The sequence below is a fragment of the Gobius niger genome, assembly GCF_951799975.1.
Source record: "Gobius niger genome assembly, chromosome: 4".
NCBI classification, from domain to species: Eukaryota; Metazoa; Chordata; class Actinopteri; order Gobiiformes; family Gobiidae; genus Gobius; species Gobius niger.
This window is the reverse complement of record NC_136855.1, coordinates 7828769-7843278: the sequence shown is the minus strand read 5'-3', so window position 1 is coordinate 7843278 and position 14510 is coordinate 7828769. Positions and strand designations below refer to the sequence as shown.

The window sequence follows — 14510 nt, the reverse complement described above, 5'->3', positions numbered from 1 at the left end:
CACAAGGCAATTGGACGTGCCGCTTATTATTGGTCCCTCCTTCTCTTTCAATTATAATAACAAAAAAGGTTGGACATGCTCATTAATGTGTCTCTTTGTACCTGACGGGGACAGTCACCGTTCTCACCTTTGTGCATTTAAGCACCGCATTTATTCATTGTGATGTCATCGCACTGAAAACTTTAACAAAAGCAAATTATTCATGCCCCATTGTTCATTCTGACAACAGATTCTAATCATCGTATTAAAACATATTCGTGTTTCCTCTCACACGGGGACAAAGCCAAGACGTGTGGAGGTGAGTTTGACCGATTTAAAGTGATGGTCTGCAACTTTAATAACTCAGAGGAGCGCACAACACATTTTGCGAGACATATTGGAGGGACTTACTTTACAACGGCACTGGGCTTATCTTTATATAATCACTTGTTGTGGGAATTTTTGGAGATTAATTGAACCTTTTCCATCGTATGCCGCGTGAAGCTTTTGTCACTGTTTCCAGTAAATCATCACTCATTACTGTGTCAACACTGTCTGACAGCTTGTCCTGTAAGTCACGTGGCCCACAGCAGCAGACGGGTGTGAAGTCGTAAATAAGATTAATGGGCAGGAAATTAACCCCGAGAGAGTAAATCAGTTTATGGGCAGCAGTTGTGTGCGTTAGAGGGACTTGATAAGACTCCATTAGGACCCCTTATTAATGCGCGCCCCTGACACACGCTCCAGGGCCGTGAGCGCGCGTCAGCTCATCCAGACGCAACAGGAAGTAGACCAATTTGTCGTCATTTATTGAACTTGACTCTATGTTGTATGGTGGAACAAGGGCATTCGCGGTAACAGGGCAATCCGAGTAATGTCAGTCTCGTCATTAACGTCACTGAGTTTACAGGAGTTCATCTGGAGGGTTTTACTTTGAAAGGAGCTGGCGGAAGCCGCACTGGGTCCAGACGGAGTTCGGCTGCGGCTCCACATCGTGCGCCTCGGTGTGCGCGGGAGCAGAGGGCTCATGCTGCTGCCTGGGAACGAGTCCTGGGCTGAGGCCACGGAGGGGAACCTGACGCAGGGGAACCTCACGGAGGGGGACCTGACGGAGGGGGACGGTCCTGGCGCTGAGGCCGTGGTGGTGCCGGTTCTGTTCGGGGTCATCTTCGTGCTGGGGGTCGTGGGGAACTGTCTGGTCCTCGCGGTGGTGGGCAGGGCTCGGTACAGCACCGGGGGCTGCGCGGGCTCCGCGGGGGCACTGCGCGCCGCGAGCCCCACGAACCTGTTCATCCTGAACCTGAGCGTGGCGGACCTGTGCTTCCTGCTCGTGTGCGTGCCTGTGCACGCGACCATCTACTCTCTGCCCCAGTGGGTATTCGGGGCGTTCCTGTGCACGTTCGGACACTACGTCTTCACCGTGTGCATGCTCGTGAGCATCTTCACGCTCACGGCCATGTCCGTGGACCGCTACGTGGCCGTGGTCCTCTCCAAAAAGTCCGCCTTCATCCGCAGCCGTCGGAACGCGCTGCTCGGAGTGGCTTTGACCTGGAGCCTGGCGCTCGTGCTGTCTGTGCCCGTGGCCCAGCACCAGGTCCTCACGGGGCACCCCACGGCCCCCAACAGCACCTTCTGCTGGGAGCGCTGGCCCGGGCCGTCCCGCTCCGTCTACAGGGTGTCCATCCTCGCGCTGGGATACCTGCTGCCGCTGCTGCTCATCAGCTGCTGCTACGCAAAGGTCAGTGCTCAGTTCACACGCTTTAACAACACTCTCAGAGGAGCTTTAACAACATCAGCGCGGGCAAAGGGCGCGCGGAGCTGCGTCGTGCGTAAAAGCGCACAGTGCGCACTAAATGACTCCAGGCATTTGCTCCACAAACACACCCGGGACTCTTTTTAGCTTCGAACCTTAGTCTCAGTACAGTTCGGGTTTATGTGCCCAGTGCCCACTCTGTTTGTGCGCCTAATGCCACGTGATGAATCCGTGGTTGTTCCAGGCAGCTGTCATCATCATCATCATCATCATCCTCATCCCGCTGACTCTGTCCTCTGTCGTGTGTCCACAAAGCACTTTCTCTGGACTTTTCCTCTTGACGCGTCTGTGCGTAACGATCTTTGGACCGCAACCAGCTGAGCTCAGGGCTGACTTGAACACTTCTCAGAGGAGCTGCTCCTGGTGAACAATGTTAATAATCAGTTTGTCCTTATTGTTTTGATAATGCCAGCGCACTGCTGTCGGTGAGGTGAAAGTCCGAACCCGGCGGCAATAAAAGCAGAGATACCAGCGTTTCCACGACTCTCTGACCCACATTCTGGAAATGCCAGGTTCATCACGACTCCACAGCTCGGTCTAAATTGACCCGTGTGGTCATTTTGAGTTCATATTTCCCCACAGACCTGCCATTTTATCAGGTCCAGTATTGTGAAAAGAAAGTGCCAAGTGAAGTGTTATATGAAAAGGATTTCTACCTTATGGTCTGGCAGTTCATCTTAAAGGGACAGTCTGTTTTAGAGCAGCCTTTTTCTCTCTTGATCTATGAACACATTTAAGCAGAATGTTTTTCATTAGTGCCAATTAGTGCCAATTTTAGACTTTATTCATTTCAATCACATATAATCACATTTATACAGCAATGCTTTGAACAGTTAGGCATTTTTCTGGTACAAAGGCGGTGTCGGTCCCTTTGAGACCCAGTTTAATCCTGATCTGGTCTTAAACTTGGCCTGGTGGTCCTTGGAAGAGCAAATTTGTAGGAGATGTGGAAACAATGAACCACTTATCCTCTGCATCTGGCCAATTCTTAATGCCAACAAAAGCAGTGGTTCTGAACTCGTGGGTCGGGACCCAAGAGGCAGTCACAGAACCATTTTCAGTGGTCTAGAGGCTTTTCCAGATGTTTTTTTGGTGAGTCCATGACAAAGACCTGCAAGGCAGCACAGGCACTACACTCAAGGGAGAAAAACATCCATCCATCCATCTTGTTCCAATAGGACATGCCTGGAAAGAGCAGCATCTTACATTAGTTTGTTTTTAAAATAAGTTCGAACTGTATTTTATGGTTTGTAATAGATACTTTTAATTGGGTCGCGGCTTGTGTTCATAGATCAAAGTGTCAGAAGTGTCTTTTAATTTAGATTTTTTTTGTTATGTGCTGTTAACAGAAATCTTAATTTCCTGAAGTTTGGAGCCATTCTAAGTTTATATTATGAGCTGAACACGGTGTAACGGACACTACGCGTCTTCAAGACAAATGTGTTCATGGTTTTTGACAGCGTGCTGCGAAATACTTGGTTTTCCCGTTAATTGCCACCATTGTGAAATGATAGAAAAGCAAAACCTGCAGCATGTGTCTTCTGCCAGTGCCACGGCCCATAAGTATTCCTCTTACTCTTCAATTTTCAATCATGCCTCATTGCAAAAAATGTTATCACGTGTAATATTTATTGCCACAGGCCTGTTTTGGTTTCCCTACTGCCGCTTATTACACTGAACCACCCAGGTTTGACCCTTTTAAACAACGCACAAACAGCTTTAGAAACAGAAAATCAAAAAATCACATTTTTGGGGAGAAAATCTTGACATTTCAAATTGGCATCACTCATGTTAAAATCATCGGCTGCAGCTGAAAGCAGAGGAGGATGTTCACATGATAAATAACAACCCGTACATGAAGGATTGGTGCATTTGTTCAGCCCTAATAGAAGGGTTTGTGTGAAATGCAAATGTGTTACATCCAAAATAAGCCCAATTGGACAACGCTGCGACAGGTTAAAACAAATTGGCACCAATGAAAGTGACTTACACGATAACATAGGCTTCTATCACAAATGAATCATGTATTTGGAGTGTATAATATATTGTGTTAAATCCTTAATCTACATCAGCGTTACAAGAAATCAGTCATGACACTTTGATTGTGACTGACCCGTAGAGCGATAGCAGCATTTCATCTGGAGTGCACAGTATTGTGGATGGGGGCACCCGAGGCACCCGTAGGAACACGCCCAGATGCCATGCACACTGGAAAACGTCTCCCGCTCGGGATCTTTTCCTTCCGTTTGTTCCAGTCTGCTGCACTCAGCTCTTCACACTCATCTGTCCGAGTTACGTCTTGAATACCGGGGAGGTCAAGTCACACCGCGGAGGTTGTAGTTGCGGCGGTGGAAGACATAAAACAGACAGAAACGGCTGTCAAAGTCTCAATACAGTACAGTCCAAACAGGAAATCCTCGGACCTTGTTCAATGTAATTCCGGTACAGAGTTAGAGACATGAGGAGTCACAATGTCAAATAGAAACATTGCTCTTTTACAATTAGTCGTGGGTTTTTAAGAAGGATTGACCATCAAAACGTAGAACAGCAATGTCTTAAACATTTGGACAAACTTTAACAACACAGCCTTTTGTGCAAACATGATTTATTTAAACTTTTTACTCATAGTTAAAATGTCAAAATGAAACAGTTAAATTAGGCCTAATATTTAGGGGGAATGTAGTTTTACTACATCGGCAACTAAACCAAGTCCAGACAGTAGCTACAATGCTAACAGGGTTTAAACTGGAACAAAACAAAGAAAACCTGTATTAAACCATAACTAAACCATAACTAAACCATAACTAAACCAGGACTAAACCAGGACTAAGCTCTAAGCTATCATACTTGTGTCATGATGTAGCTGTTTGTGGCTAATAGCAGCTAAAGGCCGACACACACCAAGACACGCAGCAAAAAAGCCGCCTCTAATATTTTCTGAGCGAACACGCACCAAGGCCGCAGTATCAACCCCGTCCGGAGGGACACATGGACGCATGTCAGACGGCGTGCCACGGGCGCTGTGTTGTGGTGTGCACTGGCTTTAAAGCAGGAGGAGCTAATGTCCAGTAACAGGTTTCACTCTCCACAGACGTCTTCTCTTATCCCACAAAAGTACATTCTTTTGAAAGCTTCCATGAAACATGCCGTCCATGACTGAAACGAAGTCCATCCCTGTCACACTCAAAAAAATGATGGTTATACTTATATTAATGGTAGCCATTTTAAATAGTAGGTGTATTTAATTATGGTTAAGTATAATCATAACCTAAGTATAACCATAACCTAAATAGAATTGTATATAATAAACTAAAATGGTTTTGTTTGCCAACCTAACATATTCATATTTACTATGCCTACAGAAAAAATATTCTTTTGTTAATAACCAAATATGATTTCAACGTGAAACCAATTTTTCTTTCATTGGTGTTCAAACAAAACAAATTACAACAAACATAAAATACTTTTTATCTAGACTTAAATATGTTAAATAATTCTAACCTAAACTGTTTTCTTATGGACATGCTCGAACCCAAATCAAACAAGTTTGGGTGAGGGCGGGTCTTGACTTTTCACTCGACCGAGACCATGTTTACATTCTTTGGACTCAACAGCTTCAGTTTCCTCTTGTAGTTTCACAGTGACAGCAGCTAATGCTAATGCTGATGCTAATGCTAATGCTGATGCTGATGCTGTTGCTGATGCTAATGCTGATGCTAATGCTGATGCTAATGCTGATGCTAATGCTGATGCTAATGCTAATGCTGATGCTGATGCTGTTGCTGATGCTAATGCTGATGCTAATGCTGATGCTAATGCTGATGCTAATGCTGATGCTAATGCTGCTTTCAAAGACACAGGGCAGGAGCTGTCAGTCAAAGCTTTTTTCCCCTTTGTTGTGGAGGCTGGATCAGCTGGTAGGTGTTACTTCACCGTCCTTTGCTTTGAAGCCGAGCTTCCCGGCAATAAGAGTTAGCCAATCAGAGGCTGTTTTCTAAAAGCAAAGCTTCAATGGGATTCCCATAGAGCTTCAGCAACTCTGAGAGACAGGGAGACGACAGGGAAGACCACACTGAAACACCTGATGAACCACTGATATTCTAACACAATTTAACACACACTCTAGTGAATTTAAGGGGAGACACTACAGGCAAAACTCAATTTTTTCAGTTTTCAGGTTTTGGGCCAAATTGGTCTCTGAACATACAAGCTTTCACCCGGAAACCACGAATACCGAATCTTCACAAAAACATGTTTAAATATTGCGCTGATTCAATGTTTGCCCATAGACTTATATGGGAGAATGCAATTTCAAGGGCCTTTTTCTCTAAACGCATTTTTGTCATTGTGGCGACGCTATATGTTCACGTCAGTCGGACCTAAAGACTTCAAATTTTCCAGCCTTGGACGGAACAATACTTACAAGATTTTTTCAGATGGATTTTTTATTATCTAATCCCTAGCCCCATTTATTGAGTTTTGAATGTCAAAAAATAAGGCGAAAATTACATTCTTACAATTTTTTCCACTAAAAAACAGCTTATCTTAAAACTAAACAAGATATCCAAAATCCCCTCTGAAAAAGTCTTGGTAACTCATTTATCAATAAAATGAAACCATAAATTTGAATGTAGCTCTATCCATGATTCAGATTTCGTTGCCGAAAAGATGGGAAATTTGGGGCGTTTTTAGGCATAAAACACCTTGTTCTTATATGAAAAGATAAAATGACAGAAAACTTGCAATGTATTTTTTTCTCACATTTATGCCAGTGATCTACAGCAAAAGTTTCAAATTGATATCTGTAAATATACATTTTTTCCCTATTCACCTGCAGTGTCTCGCCTTAATATGACATTTAATACCTACTTTTGCAAAACAAAATGTATTTCATGCATTTTTTGAGTGAAAATTATGAAGAAGTTCATCTTCCCTTGTAGTCAGTCGGACTAACTTACTGAGGTCATCAGGTGTGAGTCGTCTCCCGCCTGGACCTTATGAAGCGATTGTTGTTGCAAAGAGATGTGAGCAGGCCCAAATGTGTCCCTGTGATAATGTAGCCACAGATCAGCCTGTTGCTGATTGGCCTCACAAGACTTTGTGTTTGTTTCCACCACACTTCTATTTTCAACTGCAAACTCTCTCTGAGGCTAAACTTTTGGGCAAACAACGTTAGTTACACTTTGAAATCTGACGAGGAGACGCCTGGTGTGTAAATAGAACCCTGTGGATAGCATTTAGTCATGTTTTGTTAGTCTCAAGTCTATGCGGTGATGAGCGAGATAGAAGGGAAATGACGAGGTAGTTTGCATTCATAACATGATAAAATCTGGTATATGAAATGAAAACGTCACTAAGCTGATGATATTAAAGAGTCCTGTCACAGGCCCGGTGCGCGGCCAGTGCTCGGATGTAAAATGACAACTTCCCGACAGAAGTGTGGAGCCCACTGATTAAGTGTCACACCAAAAATAACGATTACAGAGAGAGCGGCTATTAATGAGGAAGTCTAAAAACACGGCCCGCAGCAAAAGACAGTAATGAAGGGGATTTAGAGACTTTGATTGGGAGGTGGGAGTCATGACAGCCGTGTGCATGAGCTGGAGGCAAAAGCCAGTGGAGCCGCAAGCGAACCGCTGGCTTTGAAGTGACATATTTTCTTCACTAACTCGAATGTCAGAAAACCTCTTCAACTGCGGTCTGATTTATATATTTACTGAAAATGTGAATTCATCTTCAGAAATACAGACATGATTGCATGCACAGAACAGGGCAGTGGTCCTAGTCGCAGGGCTGTTTTGTATATCACTGTCGACGGCTTAAAGGTTCTATGCAACCTTTTACAGTGGGGAAAAAAAGTATTTGGCCGAAAACGAAAGTCTATGGGGAACTGAATAAATACTTTTTTTCCCCACTGTATGTAAAAAAAAGTGTTTGTGTTTGACCTTTCACCAGCCCAGTGGCCCAGACACTCCATCATCAGTTGTTTTTAGGATTTGTGGTAGGTTTTCACTGCTGTTTGAACCGTCTCCGTGGTCACGCATACATTTCATTCAGAAAATCTACCAGAAATCCAAAAAAAAAAAAGTATAATCAAATTGATTCTGAAGTCTAGTCAACTCCGCTCTCCTGATTTGATTCTGGTCTGCTTCTCCAGAGACCTGATCAGACGTGTATCTTGATATATGTGGCAGAGCTGAAAACCGAATGATTGTGGAAAGGTTTGTGATAGGTTCAGGGCACGTGGGGAAAAAGCTTTGACACTAAAACTAAAACTACTTGCTAAAAACGCTACTAAAAACATTGCAGAAAAGGATTAGCTGGAGGTGCTGTACGTCGTGAGGAGGCAGGTGCTCCTCAGGATACAGACGGGCAGAATAGCGTCATGTTCATTTGCTTTGTAATGTTCAGCCATGGGGTAATCCACATTTTGCATCCTGTTTATGTATTTATGCTCGGCCAGTCTGTCACAAAACCTGTGTTTGACCTGTGTCCCGACATGAAAACACCCACATTCACACTCAAGGCGATAGGTGTCAAATGTAGTGCTGCAATTCACAAATCCTCTGCAGAGGAAGGATTTAGAAGTGGAAACATCATACAATAAGCATATCATTGCTTTGCTAATACCTGCAAACCACCACTAACTCAAAATATATATTTTTAGAACTGTTAGAACATGTATTTTTGGCATGTTCACTGCCTCACACTGCTCCACTGAACAAACGCATGTAACAAGGTCTTTGGCTTTTAACCCAGACGGGTCATAACAATGAACCGTGTGCTCGTGAAAGGAACCTTGTTTGTGTCTTCACTGATAAAATACGTGCGTCGCCTCTAAACTCATTCTTCACCAGGGGTGTCGAACTCATTTGTGTCGTAGGCTGAAATCCAGCTTCCTCAGCGGGACGCAGGCTGCATATAATGTCGACATGAAAATACTACAGAGAAAACATGTTTCCAATAAGTCAATAATAATGAGCTGTGATTATAAAATAAAAGCCCGACAGGACTGTAATAGATAATAACGCTTACACTTATTGCACTTAACAACCTTGTGTCACACGTGTCTCAGAGTGCACTGTAGTCATGATTCATTCACTCCACACTGGTGGTAAGCTGCTATTGTAGCCACAGCTGCACTGCGGCAGACTGACCATTTACCACGTGGCCACGTGTGTTGTTTGAATCCTGATCCCTTATTATGTCAGTGCCCTCTGCTGGACATATGTGGAATTATTTTCCCTTTTTAATTTAAACTGCCCCCTGGTGGCTGAAATGAGCCCAATAGTTATTTTCTTAAAAATTCATAACTCCGCAGAGGAACTTTCTTTTTTTTGGACATACTCAGGAATCTGTGCTCTACAAGTCAGGGGCCGGATTAAATCAGCTCGTGCCAAACCCGGCCCGCGGGCCGCCAGCTTGACATGTCTGTTCTAAACGGTTCTGATCAAAACAGTCCTGACCAATTTCAGTCCTTTTCTGGGTGCCAGAAAAAAAAATCCCATTCATTTTATCCATTGACTTTTAGCAAAATTCAGTTTTTAAAGCACGACGCAGGCTGATCAGCTATGTGCAAACTGCCAACCACAAACTGTGTTGTGAAAACACTGAATACTATTACAGCAATATGCTACTAAACTTTTATATTTATAAAGTTTTAGATAAATCTAGCAGAAGGGTCTGGTTGTACAAGTGCATTTAAAAGCCTATACTATCCACCTGATTCTTCCGCCCACTGAGCCTTGTGTGGGAGGGATTTTCTGGTGTGACCAGGACTGCTGGCTGTTGCATATAACTCGATCGCTCTAATCCACTTTTTATGAGCTTTACAGACGCAAACTATGTGAGAACAAACTACGAGCCGTGATTTGCTGCTCACAATAAACTTATGACTGAAAGTGGCTCAGTCGAAGAGTTTTCTGACCTGTGGATAACTTCGAATTCTGCGATCTTTCACAAAGACTTTACTCAGATACTTTAGGCTTAGAGAACGGATTGTCAGCATAAAAACACTTTTTGTTTCGTGTTGATTGGTCAACTATTCGTGGAGACATTTTCAGATTACAAGTGAGCTAAACACCGACAAAAACACCACCATCGGCACAGGCTGGTGGCTGATCGGCTCACAGGGGTTTCGTCAATCCCAGTCTAGTCGGACTGGGCGGGAGATTCGACCTTCCCCTCGTTCATGTAACAGCAGTGATCGACTCAAAAATGGCCGACATAAGAGAATATAGACTTTGATGCATTTCTTTAAGCGAAATTCCAAGTAAATGACAGTGTGGGCAGTCGCAAAGGCTCGGTTCTGTTAGCGCCCAGTTTAGCAGATGGGACGCGCATTCTCACGCAGCAAAGCACATTTCAGCCAAAAGACGGAGAACATTTTTATTCACTGCCGCTTAAGGAAATAAACATCATCACCACGAATCCTGTATATTCTTTTTAAACATGAGAAGGAACACTGGCTCGTTTTGATTTGATTTTCATTTGTATTTCTCTTGCCAGAAGAAGAAGAGAAAAATCTTGCAAACGTTTGATTTTGTTTTGACCGTCACCACTGTCATTCAAACCAAAGTGCCATTTCAGTCGGGCTCTTTTATGGCAGTCTCTGTTTGGTACAACATTTTCTCTCTACACGAGCCCGTGTTGTTGTTATTTTTCATCAAAAGCCAAACAAGCCCCGTGTGTGTCTTCCATCAGCCGCTCCCGTGGACTCTCTGAAAGTCTTTGATATTTCGCTTTGACCTGACCTGTGTGTTGTCTGTTCCAGGTTTTGTTCCATTTGCACAAAAAGATGAAGAACATGTCCAAGAAGTCGGAGCGCTCCAAGAGAAAGGTGCGTTGGCTTTGGCCTCATTAAAGAGACTCTGCAGACAGGGGGTCAGGTTTGGAGACTCTCTAAAGTCTTTCACTGGGAAACAAAGGAAACTGTCTCAAATGACTGATAACTGACTGTGCAGAGAGCGGGAGAGTGAGCACTTCATTGTGTAGGTGGACGAAGCGCTTGATGCGTAGTTAAAGAGGTCCGAGGCACTTATTAGCTTCTTAAACCCTAGGGCCTCTGATCAGGGGGCAGTTTTGGTCCGGGCACTTGGACACACTTGGACACAAGGGGGCGCCCTTCCAACCTTATCAATGTAAATGTGAATTGACTTTCGTCAGAGTTAGACTTTAGGTCAGACACCATGAGTGACAGAAACATGACACTAAATACAATTTGCTCTCAAAAGACTGAGACCTCATTGCTCTTCAATCAGACTGAGAAGTGAAGAAGGAAGTAATGGAGATTCTTCTTTAGACAGAACTGCAGACTTCTGCTGGATATAAGATTTATATCATATTCTGAAACGCAAATACGTAGTAAAACATATAATATATGGAAAATTATTATTACAATGAAAAATATGTGACAATCCTGTAGATGATTCAAATATTACTTTTATTAATATTATTTACTCATTCTAAAAAAACAACAACAACCCATGTTTGTCCTGATGTGGACAGGACTGTGGTAGATCTACTTTTAGTTTGGAGAAAATAGTTACTATAGTGCCCTCCTGGAACCGCCACCTTAACGAGGGGTTTGAGCACCTGAATGATCCTGGGAGCTCTGTTGTCGGGGGCTTCGTGCCCCTGGTAGGGTCTCCCATGGCAAACAGGTCCTAGGTGACGGGACAGACAAAGAGCAGTTCAGGAGCCCCTTATGAGAGACCGACAGGCCTGGTTTGAATGTGAGGCCGTCCTTCTGTGGACCCATCACCTGCAGGAGGAGCCATGGGGCTGGTGTAATGTGATTTGGGCAACTCCAACAGCTGCCCCCACGACCCGGAGACGTAAGTGGAAGAAAATGGATGGGTGGATGCATGGATGGGTGGATGGATGGATGGATGGATGGATGGATGGATGGATGGATGGATGGATGGATGGATGGATGGATGGATGGATGGATGGATGGATGGATGGATGGATGGATGGATGGATGGATGGATGGATGGATGGATGGATGGATGGATCGTTACTATAGAAACTGTTGAAGAAATGAACCTCATGAGCTTCTTCTGTAACATCTGTCCACATCAGTCCTGCTGCATCACAGGAACTGGGACAAACATAACTCTACAGCAGATACATATGATAAGGGTTTGTTTTTGTAGAATGAGAGTAATTAATAATGAACTGACATTTTAATCCGAAAGTTCAGGATTTTTACACCTATTACTAAGGAATACTTGAATTTCAATGTTAATAGTTTCATCCAGCAGATGTGTAGTGTTCTAACGCAGAATCTCCATGACTTCCTTCCTCACTACTCAGTCTGTGACTGAAGAGCAATGAGGCCTCAGCCTTTTTACAGAAAATAAAGAGCTCACTATTTAGCGTCATGTTACTGTCACTCACGGTGTCTGACCTACAGTGTAATTCTGAAGTGGCTCAGAGTGGGTTGGGCTATGACCAATTGCCAAGATCTGAGGCTAAAACAATCAAACCCAGGGCTTAACAGGTTCAAAGTAATTTATTGAAAATGGGACCAGCGTTCAGGTCTTCATCAGGGCAGATGGTCCTGCCTGCCGGGGTTCTGTAATATGGACTCCTATGCTTTACATCCCCCACAAGTCTGGCTCCAAACATTTATTTTTTCTCAAAATAGATTTTACTTTTGTGACAATTTTTCTTAACAACTCTGTTCTTTGTCGTCTGGATAGTTTGGGCTTTTTAATGGATCGGCAGGCTCTGGAGTGATAGGAACATGTTCTGAGTGCCATTGTAATTCCACACAGTGGAATGAGGCGGAGTGGCCGCTGTTGATCTCCTATTATTATATCTGTGGTCGAAATGCCAAGCTGCTGAGCCCCATCTTCAATAAAGGACTTTTAATAACTAAGTGTTTGGGACCTACCTCTCTTTTTAACTAACCAACTAACTAATTAACTAACTAACTAATTAACTAACTGACTGACTGACTCAGATCTCCATGAGCTCATGTTTATTTACACGTGTGGATTAGTGTGTCTTGGGCATAGACATAGAATAAGAACATTTGGACCGTGGTTTATTGTGCTGTCTTTTAGTCATTTTTATTATAGTTCTGTCTTCTTTGAGGCAAATAGGGAATGGGCGATGGTGCTTTTCAATAGGTTTAGGCGAAGGTTTAGGCACCACTGTCTATTTATGTGAACACTGAAGCAAAGGGAAGAGAAGTCACAGATGGATGAGACATTCCCATAACAAATAATAAATCAAATAAAAACAAACTAAGGAAGAAAGATGGAAAAACATAAAAGATCCCTCAAACTAGAACTGAAAGACTCTTAGCTGCCTAAAAAAAAAAGTGCAGTGATACTTAACATATTGAGGGACTATGAGGTACTTTAACGCTATTTTGAGAATGTAAAAATGAAAATAATACCCGGTATTTATTTATTAATTTTGGGGGGGAACGTGTAACTTTGTGACATTTGGAGATAACTTCATCTTCCCCTGGTTTCATTTTTCACATCGACATTTTTTTGGCTGTACTGTGAGGCATTGGTTATAGTGTAACTGCGTGGGCGGTGCAACGTCGAAATTTAGAGCGTGGTGATATTTAATGCAGCAGATTAATTCATTTTCTCACTACAATTCTTCAGTTGGTGAAACAAGCGTGACATTTGGCATATACAGTGGGAGGAAAATGTATGTGAACGCTTTGGAATTTCTCACATTTCTGCCTAAAGTGGTTATAAAATGTGGTCTGATATTCATCCAAATCATAAGAATGGATAAACAGTGTCTGTTGAAGCTAATACCACCCAAACATTTACATTTTATCATATTTGTATTGGTCATAACATGTAAACATTCACAATACAGCATGGAAAGAGTAAGTGAATGCCCAGAAATGTCACTGAACTGCAGCTGTTTTGTAAGAGGGAATGGTCCAAGATTCATCCTGATCATTGTGAGCGTCTAATCTGCAACTACAGATTACTTTCTTTTAGTTTTTATCATAGGTTTTGCGTGTCTCTGATCATTTGTTTAAGGTGAGACACTACAGGTAAAACTCATTTTTTTCAGTTTTCAGGTTTTGGGCCAAATTGGTCTCTGAACATACAGGCTTTCACCCAGAAACAGAAAATATACCTAATCTTCACAATAACATGTTTAAATATTCCGCTGATTCAATGTTTGCCCATAGACTTATATGGGACAATGCAATTTCAAGGGCCTTTTTCTCAAAACATATTTTTCTGTCATTGTGGCGACACTATGTCCACGTCAGTCGGACCTAAAGACTTCAAATTTTCCAGCCTTGGACTGAACAATATTTGGAAGATTTTTTCTGAGGGATTTTTTAATATTTAATCCCTTGCCCCATTTATTGAGTTTTGAATGTCAAAAAATAAGGCGAAAATTAAATTTTTACACATTTTTAAAACTAAACAAGATATCCAAAATCCCCTCTGATAAAGTCTTGGTAACTCATTCATCAATAAAATGAAACACTAAATTTGAATGTAGCTCTATCCATTATTCAGATTTCGTCGCCGAAAAGATGGGAAATTTGGGGCATTTTTAGGCATAAAACACCTTGTTCTTATATGAAAAGATAAAATGACAGAAAACTTGCCATGTATTTGTTTCTCACATTTATGCCAGTGATCTACAGCAAAAGTTTCAAATTGATATCTGTAAAAATACATTTTTTCCCTATTCACCTGCAGTGTCTCGCCTTAAT

General features: G+C 42.7%; 1 protein-coding gene across 1 annotated transcript in view; it reads left to right on the top strand.

The window, feature by feature from the left end:
- Positions 1-947: 947 nt before the first annotated feature.
- galr1b (galanin receptor 1b) overlaps positions 948-14510 on the top strand; it is a 41668-nt gene continuing 28105 nt past the window's right edge. Inside the window, exons 1-2 of the mRNA XM_079554923.1 lie at positions 948-1717; positions 10566-10631. Coding sequence (XP_079411049.1) covers positions 1007-1717; positions 10566-10631 — 777 coding nt within the window. The 5' untranslated portion in view covers positions 948-1006. The remainder of the gene's footprint in view (positions 1718-10565; positions 10632-14510) is intronic.